Source organism: Solanum pennellii, chromosome 5, assembly GCF_001406875.1.
Source record: "Solanum pennellii chromosome 5, SPENNV200".
NCBI lineage: Eukaryota > Viridiplantae > Streptophyta > Magnoliopsida > Solanales > Solanaceae > Solanum > Solanum pennellii.
Genome location: NC_028641.1, coordinates 74,370,269 through 74,395,005, shown reverse-complemented (window position 1 = coordinate 74,395,005; position 24,737 = coordinate 74,370,269). Strand labels below are relative to the sequence as shown.

The following is a 24,737-nucleotide window of genomic DNA, read 5'->3' as shown; positions in this document are numbered from 1 at the left end:
AAATTTTTTTCATTTTTTTTATTTGGTTTTTATCTTAGCTAGTATGTACATTTTTTTTATTCTTATTATTATTATTATTATTATTATTATTATGTTCTAAAGAAAATGTCGATCTTTTTATATTTGGTAACAATTTTAACTTTAACATTTTATTTGACAAAACAATCTATAGTCATAAAAATATCTAAAATGTTCACATAAATTAAGACAAAGATAAAGAACTAACTTCAAAAAAAAGGCGAAGACATGAGATCCTTTTGGTGTCCTGTTCGAGATTTAATATTTCTCTTTCGAACCAAAGTTATCAAAATCATGTGTTTTAGGGCTACTAGTTAGACGAACTAGATGGATAATTATGCTACTTATAAATATACAAGCCAACTAATTACAACTTATAAGATATTTGTTTGTATGTTAACGATTACGAGAATTAAGATGACTATCGGACAATGTATCGATTAAATATTAGAGAGTTTTTTCATCTTTACTGTATCTCACAATCACAATAAATTTAAACTAAACTTCGATTTCTTTCATTTTTCTTAAATAAAAACGATCTCTTTGTCAATTAATCATAAATTATTTGTTATATTATTCTCTTTCTTTAATTAAAATCACAACAAAAATAGTCATATCATTAGGCTTGTGTCTTTTTCTCCATAAAATATTTCATGAATCTCTTACCTAATAATAACAGATAAAATCTTTATGATACACTAATGAGAAAGAACAAAAAAAATTGGAGGAGTGAATGAAGTAAATGTAAGGAAAATAATATAAACATATTAATTATTAATTAATTAACCATTTATTCGATAAGAAAATTAAATAATATGTTTTTTCATTGATAAATCACTAATTATAAAACTTAATTTGTTCATCGTTAATTTAATAACAAAACACCATTAAATCAAATTTATAGTTGAATTATTAGTTACAAATCGATTTTAAACTATATAAGATTAGTTTTCTTTTATGTATATATAATAAAAACATAAATATACGTTATAACTTGATTTTGAATTTATTTTTATATTCTATAACTCCAGATATGCATGCAGAAATAAATAACCTTATATAAAATTGAGCAAATAGAAACAATGCATTTACTTTTGCTTACGCAAGTAAAACATATATTTTTATTTGTTTAATTTTATACAAATTTAAATATCTATTTATATATAACCGAATTTGAAAATATTAATAATAACACAAATCAACTAAAATAACATATATTACACGCAAAATAAATATAAATTCTCTAGATTTAGCATTTTATATTATATAGAAAAAATTCTATCTCCGCTACTGACGTGAAGTTGCAGTGAAGAAGAGAGGAAAAGCTCAAATGGTGATGGCGTAGGAGAAGAGGAATTGGTGTGCGTGAAAAGTAATGGGAAGACTTTCCATATGGAATTAGTGTGTGACGTTGAAATCCATGGAAAAATTACGCTTTTTTTGACTATGTAAAGTATTTAACGAATGAAATGTGAGAAGAAGACTAATAGATTCATCTACATATACAAAAATCTTCAATAAACCCTTATTTTGATTGTTGATTCTTACTCTCTGAAGAATGATTTTGATTGGGTTTGAAGAATTTTGTATATTTAGTCGTTGTAGTTGACGGGGTCTTCTTCTTTGCCCTCTTTTTCTCCGTCAACCCTTTTCTGGGTTTTGTCTTTTTCTCTTTAATTCATCGAAAGTTGTTATCTTTTTTGGTATTTTTGGATACCCAAATCAAAAGTTTTTTTTTTTTTAGTACAATATGGTGTTTTGGAGATTGGTTGTGGTGCTGATTACGTTGATTTCAGTTTCTTTGGAGCAATCTAATGCAAGCTCTGTACACCCTTTGCAGCGTTTAGATAATCAGGTATGGGATCTTCTCACAGATAGTAGATTTAACGCTGATTTTACATTTGCAGGCTATTTTTAGTTTATCAGTTAGTTGGGATGGAGGGTTATGTAGGTTGAATTTTTCTTGAAAAAATTGTTTAGTTGAAGTTGAGGTTAGTTGCTCTTATTGTAACATTGCCTATGTTTTTGTTATGTGTTCTTTCTTTGTTGATTGTCGGGATTTTAAAGAATGTATTTTCATTCAGGTAGCTCCATCACCAAGGTCTGGTGCTGCTGTTAAAGGGAATTTAGGTACTGATCAAGTCCCTGTAGGTCAGCCAACGGCGGGTTTTGGTAGTGGTACTTGTACTGGTGTGTCTAATAAGTGTCAGGATGATCATATTGGTATGACTGCCTGCTTTTTTCCTGCCGGGAAAGGTGATTCTCCGTTTCTTTTATTACTAGATAGAGTAGTTCCTTGTGGTTGTGTAATTTTGAGTTTGGTGTGGTAGTCTTTGCTGAGTATAAACAAGGTGGTGAATTGATTGACATTTAGATAGCTAAACTGATTGTATGTTTAGTGACATTTGGTGCTAGATTTAGAACTTTGCACTTTGTTATGGCGTTTATTCTCACTTTTCCTTAAACTTTGATGGATGAATTATTAGGATCTGTGCTGATACGATCAAAATATTGTAAATTTTCTGTCAAGTTCATGTATATGGGCTCGATAAGCATATTTAAAACTGAATAGCAAGGTGGGATTCTAAGGAGCAGCTTGGATGTTTGATGGGGTTGCAATTATCTTTAAGTAACAACTTATTTTGGATGAATTTGACTACTTGGATCTTTCAAATTGTTGTATTATTATGTCATTATGGAATTTGGATGCCTTCTGATAGTCCAAGCTAATCGTGGACGCCATTGAAAAGCAAACTATTATTGGCACTTTGCTGGTCCTTCTTGTCAAAGACTGGCACTTCGGGCCAATTTTGCCGCCTTCCCAAATTCTTAAAGAATCTATTCTGGTTTCTTTTGATCCAAACCTTCTTGGATTTATCCAAATTCCAAGCTTCGGATCAGGTGTCCTCTTATTAAGAAGTTTCTAGTACTCTTTTTGTCGTCTGTCCTTCCTCTGTTCTATTCTTTTTCTTTTCGGATTTCCTTTTCTAAATTCCTGATAGCCACTGAAGGTGAATCCTTGTTTGAAAAGATACATGTGATGATTTGATGTCTTCATCTATTAAATGTAGCTGTGTAGGTAGGAACTATTTGAAATGGATCTGGTTCTTCTCTATGTATGGACTTGCTGTTGATGGTTTATTATGTGTCTTGTCGTTTTAAGTTGCAATAATAGCCGCGTTGGATTATCTTGACATTTCTATTTTCTCTGGTACTGCTTTTTTACCAATGTTGCCTTTCCATCGGCTGATGAACATTCATATGTTTTGTTGCGTCTTTCATTTATATCAGACTGTCATACTTAAAATCACCTTCTTGTTACAACTCCTGGAATTTGGCTATAGACCATAGAGCTTACGTTGTTTTTCTTGTAGGACATGAGGAACCATTTCTGTTCGTCCTGAACAACGGTGACAATGCTTTGATGCTGAAGGTCAATGTTTCATCTGCAAACAAAACTTATGAGAATATTCAGATACCAAAACGTGATTTCAAACAGGTAGAGTTCTCGTCCCCTTTCTGAATGGCTGGCTTTAACCTGGACAAATTCTAAGATTACAAATGACAAGGCGAAAGCATTAAATCAAACCTAATGTGCTGCTTCTAAGTCATTATTTTCGAATTCCCATTTTGTTATCAGATTAATATCTCGTCCAAAATTGGAGGGAGTTCGTCAATTATGCTTGACGCTGGAACTGGGAAATGTACGATTAACATAGGACGCTCATTGTGGCAAGGCTACTTTAACATGCCATCTTATACCATGTATGTGAACCCAACTAATGGGGCATACTTGCTTGGTATGACAGCTCTTCTTATAGGAGGAATAGTTATCTGCTGCAAGTTGAGAACGCAGGATCGACATGTTGATGGTATCGCATATCAGGAACTTGAAATGGGACAACCCGAACCTCAATCTTCCATGAAGCTAGAAATTTCCTCGGAAGGGTGGAATGAGAGTTGGGACGAGGATTGGGATGACGAGAAGGCAGTTGAGTCACCGGATGGGAAAACCATAAGCATAAAACTAGCAAATGGTGATCATTGTAATAAGAGTTAACTAACACACAGACCAAGATATCAGGTACATCACGGAATTAGTTGAGGTGCGTGATAGCTGGAAAAAAAAGACAGATTTTGTCCATTTTGTTGAAGATGTTCATAGGGAAAAACTGAAAGTTTGAGAATGCACTAGATACACATATGATACAGGAACAGGAGATCTCTATATAATTATATATACAGTTTTAGGCATTTTGAATTGTGGCCTGAGGACTCAAGTTATTATATAAAGAATTGGTTTACTATTTGACCTTTTCTTGTTTTGCTTAAAATATTACTATATACTGCATTTTGGAATTGGATGTTTAATGCAAAATGATTAGTTAGGTGATTAGTGATTTCTTCTCTTTAATCTTGTCCTAAGACCAACATCTTCCGCTCTCTATTTCAATTTATTTGTCTTACCTTTTTGATCAGTTTCAAAAAGAATGTCTCTTTCCAACTCTCCACGTACCATATTTAAGACCACAACATTTTGGTACATTCTACCTATATTTGATTTAAGACAGGAAGATCCAATAGTCCTCATTGCTTTCTAAAACTTCGTGTCAAGTTAAAATCAGACAAATTGAAACGGAGAAAGTAGTTGGTAATAGCCTCAAGTACATATTCTTCATGGCGACTTGAAAATAGCAGGAAGATGAAACAGTAAGCCAGTACAAAGCCTTCACCAATAATCCAAAATTTTTGCATTGTTTCTATGCATTCAAGACCAAAAAAAAAAACACAATAACATTTCTTTGAATTGAGGGTATTAGAAATGCTTGTGGTGGTGGTGATGGTGATGATGATGGTGTCTGTGTTCATCCCATCCAAAGCACTGCAAAAAAGGGTAACAAGCCACAAATAGGCACCTCCTGAAGGTAGAAAACACAGAGGAGACAAGCAAACAAGGGCAGCAACAATATGCCAAGAAATTATCCTTATATGGATTCTTGCCTTCATAGTGATGAGAGTGGTGGTGGTGGTGGTAGTGGTGATTACGATCCATCTTTCTACTTTGACCTGAAATACACAAAACTAGTAACTATCCATCATTCGGTATGTTGTTCAGACTCTTCAAAAATATGTATGTCACATCTTCCAAAGGTAATGCTATTTTGGAGGATTTGTTTCTAAAGAGTCGAAGCAATATGAATCTATTTCAAAGGCGAAGTCAGAATTTGAAATTTATGAATCTAAGGTTTTCTTTTTATAATTACTGAATTTTAAATTAATAATTTATACATATTAAATGAGTTTCTTAAACTAATGAATTATTGGATGCGAATGCATAAAACTAGTGATTACTAGTAAAGTAAATATGGCAAATTGTAATAATGGTAGGGGAAAGAAACAATTATAGTCCTATTGGGACAAGGTAGCATAGGGCAGCTCTGAATTGTATATATATATATATTTAAAAAAAGTAATATTATGAATATTGAAATAACAAAAAGAAGATGGACTCTCCCAATATTTTATTTTTATATGATATTGGAGTTGGGTTCATTAGATACTCTCGAACTCTCTGTAGTGGTGTGATGAGGTGATGGATGGGTTGTAAATAATGTCAAGCTCCATATCAAATAGTGGAACTTCGAATAACGAATATCTGAATCTAAATATAAAAGGGTGTTTGATTGAAAAAATCTCATGTGAATCAGAACGATATCCCTGATTCTTCTCTTTGAGCTAACTTTTCGTGCTCAAACCTAATTTGACAATTATCCATTATTCTACTTGCAAAATTGAAAAATGAAAATGCTCACTTTCTTATAATTGTCATCATTGAACAAAAATATATAAAATCTTGGATGAAGAAATCAACAAAGAAGCAAAAAATAAATCATAACATACCTTGTGATGTAATCTCCACTCTCTTTTTGTCTACTCTTGAGATTTTGATTGAAATGAATGAGTTACTCTTTACTTTTAAATTTAACTTTAAAAGAAGTTATAAAAAGGTGGAGTTGAAATAGAACTCTTTTTAACATTTGTGCAATTTGACTTTTTCCTAACCAATAAGACCAGTTCAATTTCACATTGGACTAAAGGACTCAGTAATTCTTAATTATCAGATGATTTTTTAAAGTTACAGTAAAATCTCTTAATATTTGATTAATTAATAATTTCTTTAAGATAATATTTTTCTTCAATACATATTTGAGTCAATAGAAATATCATTTATTTTTAAAAGATAATATATTTCAAAAAACCCTATATAAATATATGGTTCCTTAGATATTATAAATTAATAACATTTTAAAAGTACATATATATATATATAAATATAATTCAATTTAATGAAATATGATTTTGTTGTGTTATGTTTTCTATTAAAATTTAAATCTAGTCGAAGTTCATTTCTAACATTTTTTATTGCATCCAAAAGTTTCGATGTTGTCTTCTCGAGCTGCACCATAAAATTGCGAAGAGCTCATATGTTATAAGTATTTCCTTACACGCACCTTGTTCCAAAGATATTGTATCATCTTCAACTTTCTCATCAATATTTTTTTTCTTTAATGGTATCTACAATTTCATCTTAGCTTTGGACCTCTAAACATATATATCATTTTCGCTCATCCAACAAGTTATTAACGTCAATAACTGAGATCATCAATCATGACCTCAACTCACGGATGATATCCCTGAGATTTCATCCCAGACGAATTTTGTGGTGTTAGAAACACACAAATTAATAAATATTAATTTATTAATTAAATAATACCTTTATAAAATAATTATATTTCATGATTCCGCCAAACTCGTAGTTAGCATTCAATGAAGATTGCGACTATCGATTATTGTTATTTATTTTATAAAGATCAGGTGGTAGTTTCCAATTTTGAAAGAGGTGAAAATGCTGATTCAGTTCATAACAGAAAATAAAACTACAAAACTCAATGTTAATGACTCTCATGAACTACAAAGAATTTTGCATCAACGGTTTTGTGTAAAAGAATTCAGTGTCTATGACTAGGGGGTAAAAATTATACCCATACCCCCAATGAAGCTCAAAAGATAATATTCCACAAAAAAAAGTTTAAAAAATCTAGAAAAAAACACAATTTTCAATTGTTTCACAGTTGGAACTATTACTCACCTGATGAGGGGAAAATTTTACAGTGACTCATGAAATCTTCTTTTCAGTGTTGATTGACCCTTGGTTGTGTAATTTACATTCCAGACGATGTTCGGTTTATTCTTTGGGCACCCAGTTTAGGAACTGTAGGTTTGTTTCCTCGGCCTCGTCCAATTGAAGATCTAGCTTTAGAAGTCGGTACAGGAGCTGCAATAGCAGCCCACGGGTCATTAGCATCTAATGATCCACCTTTTTTCACATTCAGAGATGACTTTGCTGAAGGTGCTGGGGCAGATATGGCACCCCATGGGTCCTCATCGTCGTCAACTGTTCTACTTGATCTAGTGCTTGATGGCTGGGAACTAGTTCTTGGAGCAGGAGCAGTAGCAGGTACCGATCCCCACAGGTCTTCATCGTCATTTTTGATACTTCCTCGTAAACTAGCAACTGAAGCAAAATATTGTAAGAAATAGAAAACAAAAAACGATATAGAAATGAGACTGATCTATTCACTTCCATCAGAAATGTGAGTTTCTGATGGACAAAAATACAGTTAAGAGTTCCAGCAGTAATAGAATCTCCTAGCAGTAATAGAATCTCTTTGTTTATCGGCCCTCATATAATTTTCGATTTGCTATGTCTGTATGGCTCTAAACTATACTTGTTAACTTTATTATGACTTGCCTGAATACTATCCAAGAGTATAAGCCTATAAAGGAACACATATTTTACAGGTATTGTCATTACCTTGTGGTTTTGGTTGAGAGACAGGACGTTTTTGAGCAGCTTGGATATTTGCAAGAAAGGGAGATGGTTTTGGTTCTTCTTGGGGCTCGATATCGTCCCAACCATCTTTATCACCATCAAGACCTTCTAGACCATTTTCAAGTTCTCCCCATCCATCATTTAATGATGGGGATACTGAAACATGCTGATCTGTCATATCTGAGCTGGAACTAACATGAATTGGTGTTATACTCGAACTATCTGCAACTGTTGAATTCAGAAACGAGTATCAAGTTGGAGATCTGTTCATCCTCATAAGCATATAAGTAATATTTCAACAAAGCAGCACAAAAATTATCATTATCAGCCAACCCCTGAAGCATATTGCAAAAGAAATAAATTGGTGAGTGCATACTTGAGCTAGAACTGGGGACTGCAGAAGGAGGCATGCTTGAGCTAGCTGGAGCATATGAACCCTGCTCAGAGGATTTACCGCCTTTAAGAGTCAGTGAGCTCATAGCCCAACTGCAATATGAAAATAAGGCCATATTACTGAAAATAATACAGGAAATAAGAACTGTAGAAGTGGAAGCTTATTGACAGCTCCCATAACCGCGACGAAAACATGCTTCAACAGTTATTGTCTTCTTGACAATATTCCCGTACTAATAGTTAGGGGATGGAAATATTTTTAATGCATCACTAACCCCGTCCAAATTTTCATATCATGACACGTAACAGAAAGTTTGAGATAATTCTAGTCAATTTCAGATAAAGCATGATCAGGGAATTCTACAAGGAACTGATGATAAAATGATTATGTTGCAGCTGCTTGCCCAAATGCAATTACTTTTACAATAGCAGCAAAATGACAACATAAAATGCTCAATTTTTTACATACCCTAGCAAACTCGCATTTCCTGGAATTGATGAAGTTCCCATGCTTGTGGTGCTGGTATCTCCAGTGTTAGTCTAAGAGAGGACAACAGAGAAATGAGTGTATAACATGCACAAGGAAGGGGATAAGAATACAAGAATTGTACAAAAAATCAAGGTACGTGATGGTAGCACCATAATGAACAAGAACATTGATATGCATGTAACTAATGTGTGTAAGTGTGTGCGCTGTATATATGAAACCCAGTTGCACACTATTCTGCAAATAGAAAAAGAATGTACTCCCTCCTTTCTATTTTAAACATCAGTCTTAATGACTCTGATACCAGTCAAACATTGTCATATAAATAAAGCGGATAAAGTAAATGTTTATTTCTAATCCGACACAAAATATGCGAGTGTTGAATATCCGAAAGCCTGAGAATTCATGACAAAGCTACTCAGTTTTAAAGTTAATAAACAAGGAAGGACCTAAGAAGAGGCAGAACTCCACTGCATGCTCAGAGTATGATAACATGAATTAACAAGAAGAAAGACACAGCTTATTCCTCTTTCCAGTTATACCAAATAATCCGCAAGTATATTTTTGACAAAGGTAAATCTTTAGCAGAAACGCTGTGCTACGAGCAATCATTACAGTTCAAAATTAGCAAAAGAATATGTCCTTGTTCTTCTTATAAGGACTGTATCTAATAATAGACTCCACATCATGCACAAAAGTCAACCTTCTTTGCACCAAATGTAAAACAAATTTAGGCAGTTCATCTTAATCTTCTGGATAGGGCTGTTTGTTCCTTCAAAACACCTTGCATTTCTTTCATTCCATATAGTTGGCTACCTTAAAAGGCGCTTTTACTTTCCAGAATAATTTCCAATGCCATTTAACAGACTGTTACCCAATATTACAAAGAGCAATGTAGGATGACTTCACTGTGTAATGGCCTTTACTATTCCTTTGCCATATCAATCTACCATCTTTTTGTGTTGATCCCTTTAAACTGTTCTGAACTTATGAGGAAGATCAGCAATTCCAGGGATTCCCCAACCATTCAAAAGCTCCTGAAATTAAAGATCCACCACCCTTTTGGTTCCAAATCTACCCAACCATCGCATCAGGTCGTAATACCAGAAAATGAATATTAGGAAATAATTCTTTAAGGGGTCCATGAAGGAAATAATGTCCTTCCTTTCTAACCGTGGTGTCCGGAAAGCTTGTGCGCAGCTCTTCGACTAATTCAAGGAGGCAGGCACCTTCTACCTCCCAGCAGTACAGGTACCGAGTAACTCTATCCACCAAAGCTTGGAGCCTTGGACAGATGGAAGAAAAATCTAGTGTTTTTATCTCCACAAGGATAATGCCAAAGTTCTATGACTCAAAAAACAGAAAACCATTGTTCTCAAGCTCTGAACACAGCTTCAATAAAGACAAGTTTTTCAACTCAAAGCCAAAATTGGGAAAACTGATGCGCAAATTAAAAATCAAATAAAAAAGAATATATTAAACTACCTTCTCATGGTGCTGCTTGACTAATTGCAAAAATTGATCAACTGCTTCGAATGCTTTTGATTGAACATCACTAATCCATTGAAAAGAAACAAGCGATGTTAGAGTACATGCACAGACATAATCATAATAAGTTTTTCAACACAAAAATTAATCCGCTCAAACAACAAGTTACTCAAACACAACAAAGTATTCAGAGACTACGAACGATGCCCAGGCAGACAAACCAAATGCATTATCATTGATGCCATTTTGGCAGGGAGAGATTCCAAATACATTACAATAGGGGAATGGCAGATATTTAGGGAGTGCCTGTCTTCTATATGTAAGTTGAGTTGACTTCCACATAATGAGGAGCAATATGCTTCACCAAGTAATAAAATCTACACCTCACTAATGGCTACAAGCAATTTCATACTCGCTGAAAGATTTTTACAATGCAGAAATGCACATAAATCATCCAGACACCAACGGGACTTGTCATGTTTAAATCCATTAACAAGGCATGCTTGATAGCTAAATCTGTCAGCCTAAGCATCCATCAAACCATCAACCATGAGGATTATGGAAATCATAGCTATCCGATAGCCTAATCGAGGCCTGCTATCAACAAATAAGTTTCAAAGCCACAGAGAACTAAAGGCATGGAGTTCCAAGTGTAGAGGTATTAATCTATTTGGGCTGAGGCAAACTCCTTTCTTTTTTAATAAAGTAATCGAACTTCACCAAAAAGATCAAAAATTGCACATAAACAAGAAGTATACCAAAACATAAAAACCTTGCCAAAAAATATGGTTTTCTACAAACAATACCTAATCTCTATGTCTATTGGGATCGCATGGGTGCACGAAAAAGAAATAAGGGATTAAGGTTACTCCTCAAGACTCAAGTATACAGGATCCTTCTCTATTCCCTCAATAGCTCTCCAATTTATTTTCTATAGGTCCACATAAGTACAAGTGGAGGCTGGAACAACATCCCATGCCCTGCGTCTTTCTTTTTTGTCTTCCAAAAGCCCAGCTGAAACATTACTTCTTTCGCCAAGACAAGCTCCTTAACTGTGAATATTTCAGTAATGGCAAAGCTTAAAAACTTATTTCTATAAAAGCTGAAGCAATCCCAAAAAGTGTCCCTTTGAATATTGGAATGCAATGGGGTCAAATGAAGCAAGATGGATAGTAAGGATTCATACAGCTGACCCTGACTAGAGATTCAGTCTTACATGTAAAGCGATCCTGGAAAGAAAATGTACTGAAAACTAGCATAAACAGATTCATGTGATATCAGATATCCTGCGCCCTAATAAGGACAAGTTTTTCAAAGAACAGTAAGTGCAACTATTAAGAGAAGAATACCTGTCTGGATCAATCGTAAATACAACAATATTAGGTAAAATGCGGGTTGCAATCTCAGTCACGTCATAGTAAGAACTGGTAGCAGACAAAGCCATGATACCTGCCAAAATAAAATTTAACATCCATTACAGAACAAGGACAAAAAGGGATGAGGAAGCAAAGACTGACTCAGGAATTTGAAGACGATCAATAAAAAATCTCAGGAAAATATTTAACTCAAAAAAATCATTATTAGAACAACAATAACTACACCTCAGTCCCAACTCCCAAATACGAAAATTATCATCAATGTTGGATACCAAGCATATACAGTGTTACCTGCTGCTCGGGCAGGAGCAAATGTATCACGCAAGGCACGAACAGTGAGTGCATTTATTAGAACCCTTTTCCTTGTCTACAGGCAGAAAAATTCCATTAGTTATCATGTCAAAAGTAAAACACATTTCGAGAAAGGATATGTTCCATCTTAAACTCTTTTACTGGTAAAAAGCCAATAGACATTTAAAACTTAATCACATTCTGGAGTGGTTTGATGTCCAAGACAAGTTCCTTACCCCCTCATTGAGGTAACCGGCAATATTTCCAAGCAAAATAGTAGTGTTTGTTCTAATTGCCGGTTCTTCATCAACCTACGTACACCACAAATAGAAAATCAAAACCTAAGGAGCAAACAGATAAGCCTAGATAAGAGTATTAATTTCTGCAGTATGACAAATCCCTGTTGCTTGAATTGATATTTCAAACACTATAAAGCAAAGAAATAATCACACACAAGAAGACTACTAGTTTTGCTTGTACGATTCACACCTGTAGCTTGGAAAGATATTTCAACAAAGATCCCGATATAGTGCGATGTGAGAGCTGCAATAAAATTTTGGAAATGCTTTAGTTAGTATGTTACTAGGAATTGACAAAATATGGAACTACTTTTTTGAAGACATAATTAAATAAATAAGTGAACTCTCTCTAGCAGCTCAAGATTTTAGACGAGATGGTACACAATATAACATGGTATCACAACAGTCTGAGGCCTTGAGTTCAAGTCTCACCGCCCCCATTATCAAAAAAGAATTTCCACGGCTTAGTCCATGAAAGAGAATTAGGCTCGCACATGAGGAGACATGTTGAAGATATAATTAAGTAAATAGAAGTATACTCTCTATAACAACTTAAACTTTTAAATGAGACGGTCACACACTTCAACATACTCAATCACTACGAAACACGATATTTTTACGGAGGAACCAAAGAAACAATATGCACTATAGCATCACATGAGAATGCTAAGAATCATACCAATGCATATAGAACATCAGTAACCAGACTTCCAAGAGGAAAGTCAAAACATTAAATACAATGGCATGTTCTAGTTCAGGTATACAGTAAAGTGCCACACAATAAGGCCAGTTAACCAGATATTTGTTCTCAATATTAGAATAGAAGTGCAGGACCTATGTGCAAGATGTACACACCTTAGGAGCCAATACAAGCATAGATTTAAGTGTCAACTCCCGGAGAAAAGCAGATGTGTCAGAGAACCCAGTAGCCACGTGAGCATAAACCTGATCAACAGCTTCGTCAGGCAAATATACCATCCAGGTGCTATGAAATTCTGAATTGTTAAGGGTATCCCCTCAAGTATGTATAACTGTATGCTTGAAAAATTGTAGCCGTAATTCATCTAATATTTTCACACCTGCTCATCAACAATTTTTGCAGATAATGACTCCCCATATTGATCGATATGCTGCAGAAGACCCACTCGAATGGACCGATCATTGGAGGCAAAAAGTTTTATGATTGTAGGCAGTACCTATTATAGATGCCCACGGTTCAAAATACAGGTTAAAACAGAAACTAAACACCAAAAAGAAGACGTGATCACACTGCTGGAAGAAAAAGGTACTTAATCTCGGGAAAAAGAAAAGGGAAGAGCAAGAAAAAGAGCTCAACCTTGACACTAAACTCGTCTGTTGAAAGCCAAGAACCCATTTTCAACAAAGCAGTTAAAGCAGGAGCAGCAGCTGAACCAAATTCTAATGCAGAAGCTAGCAAAGGAAGCAACTGAAAAGAGAAAATATTAGATTTGCTCATGCAATTAATTTAATTATTTTGAGGGTAAAAAAACTTATTTGCTTTATTTAACTAGTTATAATTTGTAATGGAAGAAAAAAGGATTACCTTCTTCAGCACAATTTCGCGAGGAAGTTGCTCTGCTAGATTTGGAAGTTTCCGGAAGAAAGTGTCTTTTTCTACACTATCCTTAAGATTAAGTATTTCCATGAATTGAATAGTCTCCACCAACTTATTTTGGAAATATTCTGCCAATGCATGATTAGCATATTTAGTGAAGATCCGGCATATGAATGATATATTGGACAGAGTATTAACATTATCACTTCAAGTCAGTTAGAAAGAGGATAACAAGACTAGATAAATCCAGGGTAAAGTGATAATAACAAAATCCTGAAAGAGTAAAAGCAAAAAATGTGCGCATGAAAAATGAGTGATGGAAGCAGCAAAAGATTAATAAGAGAGACTCAAGCATTAGCTCCACAGAATGAATTCTACAAAGATGAGTCAAAATGGCTTGATTAGGATAGATTAAGGTTCATAGAGGACATAAACCATAAGAAGATTTAGAGCATACTATTCATTATGTGCTCAAAATGAAATGCTAGTTAATTGGGCATGGAAGTTAATCTGGAAAACGAACGTACCCCCCCCCCCAAAGTCATTTGTTTAAGCTGGCTAGCCCTTCATGAAGCCTCCCTAACCCATGATAACCTCATCAGCTGGATAATCCACATTGTCAACAGATGCCTTGTGTACAGCAGTCACAGGCATATGAAACATGTTCATCTCAGTTTTTGGTCTCAATTGGGTTATGGCAGATAGCATTAAAGATGCACTGGTTAGTTGGAGCTCATGGAAGGTTGGAAAATCAATCAGGAAAGAATGGAAGATGATCCCTGCTTGCATTTTTTGGTGTGTCTGGACAGAGAGAAACAATAGATGCATTGAAGGCACCTCTTCTCCAAGCTACATTCTTAAGGCTAACGCAACTGTCGGTAGCTGGGGCAATTTTTCCTCTGTCAATTCCCCAGAAGCTTTTTTTGGAATTGGTTAGCTCCTTAACATTAGATTAGCCTTTTGTAATAGTGCTAACAATGTCTTTTACTTTTCTATGCTATGTAAATTTTGCATCTTCTTGATGCCTTCTATAATCCATTATCTTATCGGGAAAAAAAACAATAAGAAGGTTGAGGATACTTGGGAAGGCACAATATACACACTGAAATGGACATCTATATGTATTACATGAATATCTATGTTGCAACTCTACTTTCATTTAGTTAAACCAAAAGGCTACCATTGTCCTGATTGACCACCCAAAAGGTGCATCAATACAAAATTGATAAAGTAGCATGTAGCCAGATATGAGATACAGTTATAGAAGGCAAAGACTTTGTGACGGGGTAAGTATACCAAATTAGACTACCAAAAATAACAAGCAAATACAGAAAATTGGCATGATTATCTTCAGTGAAATAGATACCAATTGGAGTCAAGACCATTGTAAGTCATAACTAGAGTGTCATAGAATTCTGCAATCATTCTTTCGTACGAATATATCACAACACACAAACTGGTTCAAAAGAAGCAACAATGACCTCTTGCTCATGAGTTGTAACTAGGGAGGAAGAAGAAAATCGTAAAATAGATCAGTTTTGAAAAGCTTTGTCTGAATCATCCATGATGTCTAATGGTTAGCTATTTGCGGAGAATAAAACTTACTTCAGCATCAAACCCTTGGTTTCGGAACATCAACCACAGGCAGATGGTGACATAACACATTTCAAACATATATTTTACTCACATCTGCTACAAAAAGTCTAGAACTTATTGAAATAAACACCCGCAATCACTAAATTCAAGGAGAAACAACAGTTGAACAGTAGAATAGGAGAAAAGTAGTATCCATATGACGTAAGTTGCTTGAAAAGCTTGAGAAGAACTTAATTAATGTACAAACATTAAATTGAACAAAAAACATTACCACTATTTTCAAGAAGCTTGGATGAATTTAACCTGCGAGGGGGCATAGAGCTCAAGAGACGCTGATAATCTGGAAGTAGAGACTGTGAGACAGGAAAATAAGCCAGTTGCAAATGAAATGAATTTTTCAAATCCACCAGAAGATGAAGAAGAGTATAACCAGACAAGTGATTGAGAGAAGCAAATAAATCGGTAAATGCTGCAGCATACCTTTGGAATAGAAGCAGTATTGCACAGGTCCTCTGTTTTGCTCAACTTGGTGCCAGAAAACAGTTCATAGATAAGACAGCCTAGCAATTCCCAGCATTAAAAGATCAATTTGCAGTTGAAAAAGAACATTTAAGAACTCTGAAGTGTTTGATAGATTGGAGAAAAGCTCTCCAGTCCATTTTTGCATCCAGAAAATGGTGATTCCAAAATAAATACTCATATATTACAACAATGATAATGTCTTAAGAGAAAAGGTACAGCAAGGGCAATCATTTCATTATCAGGGGAAATGTTAAACATTAAAGCATTTTAGATTTTTTTAACGCTCTTAGTGGCGTGGTAAGGTCCATAACTGCAATCTATATTCCACTATCATTATAGTGAAACCTCGTAAAACGGAGAGCCAAACTTCTTAGACTTGTCAGTATATTACCATTGAATAATGACTACAACTAACCAAACAAACAAACAAAAAAATTGCACGGGAAAGACCTACCCAAACCCCAAGAATCTATAGTCCAAGGTGGAGACTTTCGGATTGTGGTCCAGTCAGACTTCAGCAGTTCCTTTGATTTGTATTGTGCACCAATAAGCCAATCATATTGCTACACACATATAAGATAAACAATTAACCTGTGTTATACTGTTGTCGTGTGACAAAGGAAAAATGGAAAATAGCAGTAGAGCATGAGCTAGTGGAGAATGGCAGCAACAATCAATCAACTGCACCTCAATCCCAAATCAGTTGAGCTTGACTATATGAATCCTCTAAAGGAAAATATGGATCTTCAGCTAAAAAGGGATATAAAAAAATAGTTTCAAGGATAATTAATTTGTCATGCGGTGTCATAGAGATGAGGTTTGGTATGGTATAACAGTGAAAAGAAATGTTGCCAGTCAGTTAATTTGGCATCATCGTTTACCAGCATTGGTCCAACAGCAGATTCGTTGTGTCCATCAAACTCAGAAAGCACATCAAAGGCGTGCAATTTCCAGTCCAGAGTTTGCGTAACAACAACACTAGCCAGACAAACATTTCCATGAACCTGCATTAGAAAAAATGCAACTCAAAATAATCCATCAAATATTCCAGTGATACAGTAAAGTTTGCTAGCAGAAGATTAAATGACCTCAAACATATACCAGGACAAAAGAAGTAATAGATACATTAAAGATACACAATAGTTTATCTTAACCATCATGTCAAAAGGATTAGACTCGGGCCAACTCTAGTTTAATAGCTAGTAGATGGAAGCTTCCACCGCAGATGAAAGAAAAATGTTTCAGGCTTTAAAGGTATATGCTTCATAATATGCTGGCCCAAACTCAGCATTGAGATTCATTAAGGAATGTAAAATGAAACTAAGGATCCAACTTCTGTGTCACAACTTCGATGTGAAACGCGAAAAATCAATATGGCTCAGCCATTTAGATATTCATAAGAAGCACCACAACAAGATATTTTTTTTTATACTAATATTGAAGTAGCTTTAATAGATGCACTCTGTCAAAATTAGGAACAACTGAAATTTAATCAAAAGCATACTTACAAGTTTGCAGTCGTTATTTAAGAAGCTCACAGCTTTGGCTATTCGATGCAACCCCCAAGCATAATACTCGTCCCTGCCACCACCAATGAGGTGTAAAATAAACTAGAGTTCTCAAAACTATACAGCATGGCTTCAGAGTGAGGACACTTAAGTAATATCAAGACACGCCAAGGAATTGCCAAGATGACAAGGCATGCCCAATAATTTAATCTCAGATAGATGGAATGACATCTTTCGGAAGTTTTAAATATTTGATTTGTCATGCCTCACAGTGTTAAAATGTATTCCTAGTCCAAGAGGAGAACCAACAACTTCTATTCAGCCAAAAATCATTAGACACCAGTGTCAAATCCCAATAAACACTTCGTTCTACAGAATTTCTTTTTTACTTTTAGAGAAGATAATTGTATAATAACAACAGCAGTAAGCAAGTGGTGATATACGTACATGAGTGCATAAACCAAAAGAAGAATCCTTTTTTAATCTTGTAGGTATTCTTAAAGGCTGAGTATTGATTCTGCTTCATTTCCAAAATACCTCATTGTACCAAAAATTAAACAAAAGTTTACAATTAGACTTGAACTGTTGTATGGAGTTTGCTTTGTCTTCATAATCATTCCTTTCATTCCCTATAGTTCACCAGATGCAAGCAGGCATTGTGTTCCAACAAAATTTCTTTTTTCTCCTCTTTCTATTTCTATTCCAATGCTGGAGCAGCTGGATTGTAGTTCTTGACTTTATCCATTCAAGCCTACAATGTTCAAATCTTTTTTATTACCAAGAAACCCCCAACAGTCAGCTGACTGACGGTTCAAAACTTGGTGGACAATGACCTCCCCCCACTTTCTCCACCTAAATACCAAGTTTGTGTCTCCAGCAGAGTTCTAGCTCGTGGCATGTGTCAAACCCAAGCATCAAGTGCTATGCTCTTACACTAGACCGAAGCCCTAGGGGTGTATAAGGAAATGAAATTGATGCCTTATAATGAACTATAGATATATTCAAGAAAACGAATATGAAAGCACATTAGTTCCAGGTTGAAACTTTTGAAGCTTATGAGATACTATTGGCAATAAAAGTTAAACATTATGCATTTTCATAAAACTACTCAAAAATTAACTCATGCTACCATTATGGTAATTCATGTAAGTCGTGTAATCAGTCCATCATAGGCATAGAATGGTAAGAAGTTAATGAACCACGGTTAATTCATACCTCTGGGTACCTTTTAATCCTAATTCCTTAAGCTTCTCAGCGAGTGGCATGACAGGTTCAGTAACAATATAGATGGTGACTTTGGCAGAAGAACCATCAAAATTTTCAGCTTCAGTGCTGTGGAGAAATGACAAAATATTTGGATGCCTAACCTGAAAACAACAGGAGAAGAAGTTAGCATCAAGGAGTCCAATAATCAGAAACAAACCATGTCCATAAACTAAAAAAATGAGAAGTAACACTCTGATTGCAAGGTAACATTAAGTGTCAATGAACTCATAATTTACAAACAATAATTATCTTACTGTACGAAGTCTCTTGACTCCATTCCGTCCAGCAGCTAGATGTCCATCGTTTGTGCTACTTCCTGAGAGAGCAAATACTGACACAGGAGTCCCATCATCCTGTTGAAGAGAACCAAAAATAAATTGCTTAGCTGAACAAACTAATGTGCATACTGGAAAACTGAAAATTTCGCCAAATAGCATGTAGCTGGTTCTAAGCAGCATTGTCAAAGGCACACTTAAGCCCTAAAGCGAGGCTCAAAATGTATTAGTGTTTTGTCTCAATGTGCGCTTCAGTATCATTATCAAGGCTCTAAGACATACTAGTGAGCACCTCCTCCTGAAGAGGCAACACTAAACAATTGATTTTTTATTTTTTTTATAATGGTAACTAAATATTTTATTTTAAAAAAAAAATGGTAACTAAATATTCACACCAAAAAACCCATCGGTAAAAATTGATAGGGTGGGATTTACAACCCCGAGGGTATCATCAAGACCAAAATCTAGGCATGAGACTTTACAATTGCCCTATGAAATCAACTAAACTATCTATCGCCCCCACTATATATTGTTTAGACCAAAAGTACAAAAGACAAAAGGGTCGTTTCATAGAGTGTATTAAAAAAATAATGCATGCACTAACTTTGTGTATAGAGTACCTTGTTTGATACACTTTTTTAGTCTATGTATCATCAGTTACACACTCTATTATGTATTGAGGTAAGTATTACTAATACTATGGGTTACAGTGTATTAGTAATGAAAGGATTTTAATGCATGCATCAGCATTGTTAAAGACCCAATTGACCCTCCAAACCTTCTTTACATCTTTTCCACCATATCTGTAGGGGGTATCTTTATAAACAAATATTTTTAAAAAAATTATGCAATGCATGTTATTTTTAATTCACTAAACCAGACAATGCATAAGAAATAATCTTTGCATAATTAATGCAAGCAAAACTAATACAAGCATTACTAATACACTCTATTTAACATTATTCTTATACACCCTACCAAACAACCCATATAGCCCTTGAACTTGATATTTTGGAAGCTACTGGCTTTTCCATCATGGCCTCTTTCATTCCTTCCTCTCCATAATGTCCACCAAATACATGCTGGAATGCTCCTCCACTAGTCTTCTTGTGATCCTCTTCTCCCCACTCCTTCCCAAATTCAGAGTAAATCAAAGGAGGTTCCAGGAACTACCTAATTTATACCTAGTATACATAAGAACATTTCTGCAGATATACAGTTGTTCTGCATGCAAGAAAAAGTGACCATTTATCTCTGCCTCTTTCTCACACATAAAATACCTTGAGCAAATTGGTATACCTCTTCTCTGTAATACTTCGTGGATTAAAAGACTCTCATGATCACCAGTCAGATGAAGCATGAGACTTTGAGAGGGATTTAACCTTCCAAACCGTTTACAAGGCCGGATAGTTATCATTGTGTAATGTAATTCAGTCTCCAGTAGCATGATTTCCCAGTAAAGGACCCCTCGTTGTGCAGCTTCAAAATTGGCAAGGTAGTTTTCAGTTTCTTTTACCCAATCCCCAATTGGTTCCAGAAACTAATCTTTTCCCTATTACCAATCGTGTACTTCAGGTTATTACCGATAGAGAGCCCCAAACTTCTAATTGTTTGCACAACCATTTCTTCAGTAAACTTTCAACGTGTGCACCTAGCTTTTTTAATGCCCAGATAAGCCTATTCTTTGCTAAGGATCACCATATCCCATTTGACTACATTGTACCTCTTCTTCAAATTGTTGCCCTGCCATAGGAATACTATTCTTACCTTGTTAAATTTTTTTTCTCTGCTGCCTGGTAGAGAGAATAAACTCATCACACATGTGGGTTGGCCATCCATGACTAATTTATAAGTGTAAGTTTGCCGCCCAAAGACAAATATTGACTTTTCCGTCTTGCTAATTTTCTCTCAATTCCATCCAGAAATTACACACTTCCAACTCCTTATTCTTTGCCCCAAGAGGCACACCTAGGTATTTAGTAGATAGGGAGGCCACTAGACACCCTAGGTTCTTTGCTAGGATCTGCATATTATGCACTTGATTGACGGTAGAGACAACTTTTTTGCCATTTAACATGGATCCTTGAAAATGCCTTTAAAAATGGTTAGGAAGTGTTATATTGCAGTATGACACTTCCTATAACTTAGCTAGGCAATATATAAGTTGTGTTTTGAAGTTGTGCATCTCTCCGATCAAGATAACTTTACACTTCTTCAAATTGATTCCCGCAAACTACTTGGAACCACAGTAGTCACTAGTCTCAAATATGTTAATTGAGATTCATTTGCATAAAGAAAAACTGAAATATCATTTGCAAGTAGTAAGTGTGAGACTTGTCACTATCCTGCCCATCACTGGTTGAAAAACCCTTTAAATGTCATCTTGCTCAAAGCTTCCATCACCAAGATGTAGTATATGAGAGATCGTGTCACCCTGCATCAGTCCTTTGAAACGACCAAATAAGCCAAATGACTCTCATGTACTATATAGAGAATTTTGCCATCGATATTTTGTACCTAATTCACCTCTTCCACCTGTCTTTATTGTTAGAAAATGTTAATCTTCTCAGCTCATGTGATATCATAAGCTCTTCCAATGTCCGGCTTAGTACTCCTGGTTTTCCTTTAACCAAGCTCACGTGTCATTAGTATCCACATCTAAATATGTCTTTAGTCCACAGATGCATTCTGTGGGGTTGACACAATCTCATTTAGTACCTTCTTCTTATTGTGAATAATTAGCCTTAATCACTTTTTTATTGTAAATAATGGGTCTTAATCATTGATATTTGCTACTCCTTCCTTCTTTGGAATGATTGCTATAAAGCACGCATCGACACTCTTTTCAAACTCTCTACATTTCTGACTGGAAGTGACTATTTAGAAAATATAGAACACGTACTTCCATGTACTACGCAGAAGAACGTTTACAATCTGAAATTTAAATCCCACTGCCTTAACAATTCCTCATCACACAATCTTACATTTTTACTTTTTTTGATAACGTCACCCAACTAATTTCACAAGATATCATTAAATGGCACCCCCATCAACACAGCAACAAGTACTTGGTAAATCTGTTCACTTAGGCTATAATAAATGGAAAGAAATAACCTAGTGTTTTATCTTTGTTGGGCATTGGGATTTGACCATGAGACCCCATGGCTTACCCATTGTATTGACCACTAGATCACACCCTTTGAGTCACACGATACATTTTTTACTTCTCTTGATAACAATGATGTCCAAGGCAACTTGCGCGCACCTCGACTATCCCATGAGATACCATTACCTGCCACTTCCCACCAGCAACAGGTACCTAGTAACTTTGTCCACTGAGACTAAGACGGATGGAAAGAAATCACCTATAGTTTCTGTCTTTGGTGAAATTTTGAACCTAAGATAGATGGTTCTCAATCCAAAACAATTTGAACCTGAGACCACTAGGCTACACCCTTTGGTTCACACGATCTAATATTTGAAGATACTATCAACAATAAGCACAACTGAGACAATTACCAAAATTGTGATGTAAAATTCCTAATCCAAAACAATAAGCACACATTTAGCAATGAAATTCCCGAAAATTTTAGAATTCAACTTGAAGTTAAATTTCGAAATTTGAGAAAAGCCATTAAACTGTGTTTACTTTTGTTTTTCACTTCAAATTACTACCAAACAATCAAAAACAACTCCAATTTGTATTCATGGCCACACTCTGCACATGAACAACACCATCTATATCGAAAGAAATTTTAAAAACAGAAATGCTAGCAATTTTTAAGCTCGTAGCATAAAAGAGATCAAAACTATGTCAAAATCATATATAAACAGGGGAAAAAACAAAGAGAACCTTGGAAGTGCCACGGTAATGAATCCAAGAGCCCCAAGCAGATGAATAAGGTTCACCGATATTGTATGGCAGATCTTTGAGGCCTGTTCCAGATCCACTGACGACGCCTTTTAAGAAATTCAGCATCGTGAGAATCTCACAGATCTCCGATCACCGGCGAACAGACGGAACCGGAAAAGAACAACGATTGATCGGCTACGGAACGAAATTATAGTTCTGTAGTGTGATTGATTTTTTATTTAGATATTGATTATTGTGTGCTTTGCGGTCTACGAAAGCATAGTTTTATTTAAATATATACAGTAATTTTTAGTAGCTTTTATATTGGTAAAGTTTAACCGTCGCATTATAAATAAGCGGAAAATTTTTAAAATGAAACATATATATTAAGAATTTTTTTAAAAAAAAATGATGTAAATTATTAATTTCGTATTCAAATTATGGTAGCTTTATAAATAATCATCTACTTGAGTGTGGATTAGATACACCCTGGATATGTCACATTAGATAGCTAGTATTTCAAAATCTCAAGTATGCAGTTCTGAATAAAAAGTCGAAAGAAGTGTTAAAAACATTCTTAAACGTGAAGAGAATTTTTTAAACTTTCATCATGTTGCAAGATCGGTTGAATTTTAGTTCAAATTTCATCTACCACAACAATTTTAATTATATATAGGTGTGATGTTTAAGAACGCCCTAAAGCACTCATGGTATATTTCTGTACATACAAACCATCTAGTTAAGACTCACGGATCGGAATCTAGTTATTTTGTGGATTAACCAAATTCCTGTACTTTGTTTATATGTGAACTACATATCTGAATTTTTAGTACTCAAATTTTCCAACAAAATTTAATGTATGTGTCAAAAAATTATGTAATTTTATAAAAGTATAGAAATGTATATGCTTGTGACGATGCGAAGCAATTGAAAAAAGCTTTCATTGATCAAAAAGAAAATAGTAAAAATGTATATGTTAATATGACGCAATACGAAGGAGCTGAAAAAACATTCATTGGTCGAAATCTAGATATTCAATAAAAATAATCGAGATGCACATCAATCGGGACGACACGAAGAAACTAAAAGAACTCTCATTGATCGAGAAGATGAGTTATTCAATAAAAAAATCGAGATGCAGACCAAACAATATGATATGAAAAAATTGAAAGAACTCTCAACGACCATAATCTAGTTATTCAATAAAATAATCAAGACGTAGATCAGTTGTGACGCACAAAGAAACTGCAAAAACTCCCATTTAAACGAAATCTGATTATTCAATAGAATATTCGAGAATCAGATCAACCGGGATGACATAATGAAATTGGGGGAACTCTCATTAATCGAAAGACAAGTTATTCAATAAAATAGTCTAGATGCAAATCAATCAGATCGTCATCAAAAGAACTGGAAAAGCTCTAATCGATCATAATACATTTGTTCAATGAAATAGTCGAGATGTCGATCATATGGAACAACGGAAAGAAACTTAAAAATCTCTCATCAATCGAAATCTGGTTATTCAATATAATAATAGTAACGTAGGTTAATCGAAACAACACAAAAAAAGAGTTCTCATTAGAGCTGTCAAAATGGGCTGGTCCAATCCAACCCTAACGGGTTAGAGAGTTAAATGGGTTGGGGCGGACTGATCCTTTAGTTAAAGGGTCAATAAAATAGGAGGTCCAACCTAGCCCTAAGCGGGCCACAGGTTGGGACGGCAATAAAAAATGAACAATATTACTCTCTTAGAATGAGTATCTAAGAGAATCAAATGTTGACGTCTATGAACTAGACAACAATAGATACAAATTTTCTTTTATGAATCACAAACTTCAACGAATACTTACAAAATACATTTATGAATCTCACACTTCGGTGAATGCTTACCA

General features: G+C 34.9%; 2 protein-coding genes across 2 annotated transcripts; one reads left to right on the top strand and one right to left on the bottom strand.

The window, feature by feature from the left end:
• Nucleotides 1-1,274: 1,274 nt before the first annotated feature.
• LOC107019095 lies at nt 1,275-4,330 on the top strand. Its single transcript, XM_015219672.2, has 4 exons — nt 1,275-1,873; nt 2,103-2,274; nt 3,393-3,517; nt 3,659-4,330. The coding sequence occupies exons 1-4, from the start codon at nt 1,769-1,771 to the stop codon at nt 4,076-4,078; spliced, it is 822 nt and encodes a 273-aa protein (XP_015075158.1). The 5' UTR covers nt 1,275-1,768; the 3' UTR covers nt 4,079-4,330.
• A 2,602-nt stretch (nt 4,331-6,932) lies between these two features.
• Nucleotides 6,933-23,129, bottom strand: LOC107020541 (probable inactive serine/threonine-protein kinase scy1). Its single transcript, XM_015220947.2, has 21 exons — nt 22,843-23,129; nt 18,969-19,067; nt 18,664-18,815; nt 17,449-17,521; nt 16,822-16,944; nt 16,395-16,503; nt 15,899-15,978; nt 15,690-15,771; nt 13,811-13,950; nt 13,583-13,693; nt 13,326-13,442; nt 13,102-13,191; nt 12,437-12,490; nt 12,184-12,258; nt 11,948-12,023; nt 11,630-11,729; nt 10,278-10,347; nt 8,775-8,845; nt 8,289-8,398; nt 7,895-8,140; nt 6,933-7,594 (listed from the first exon to the last, which is right to left on the bottom strand). Exons 1-21 carry the CDS (start codon nt 22,966-22,968, stop codon nt 7,242-7,244), a joined length of 2,457 nt encoding a protein of 818 aa, XP_015076433.1. The 5' UTR covers nt 22,969-23,129; the 3' UTR covers nt 6,933-7,241.
• Between the last annotated feature and the right edge of the window lie 1,608 nt (nt 23,130-24,737).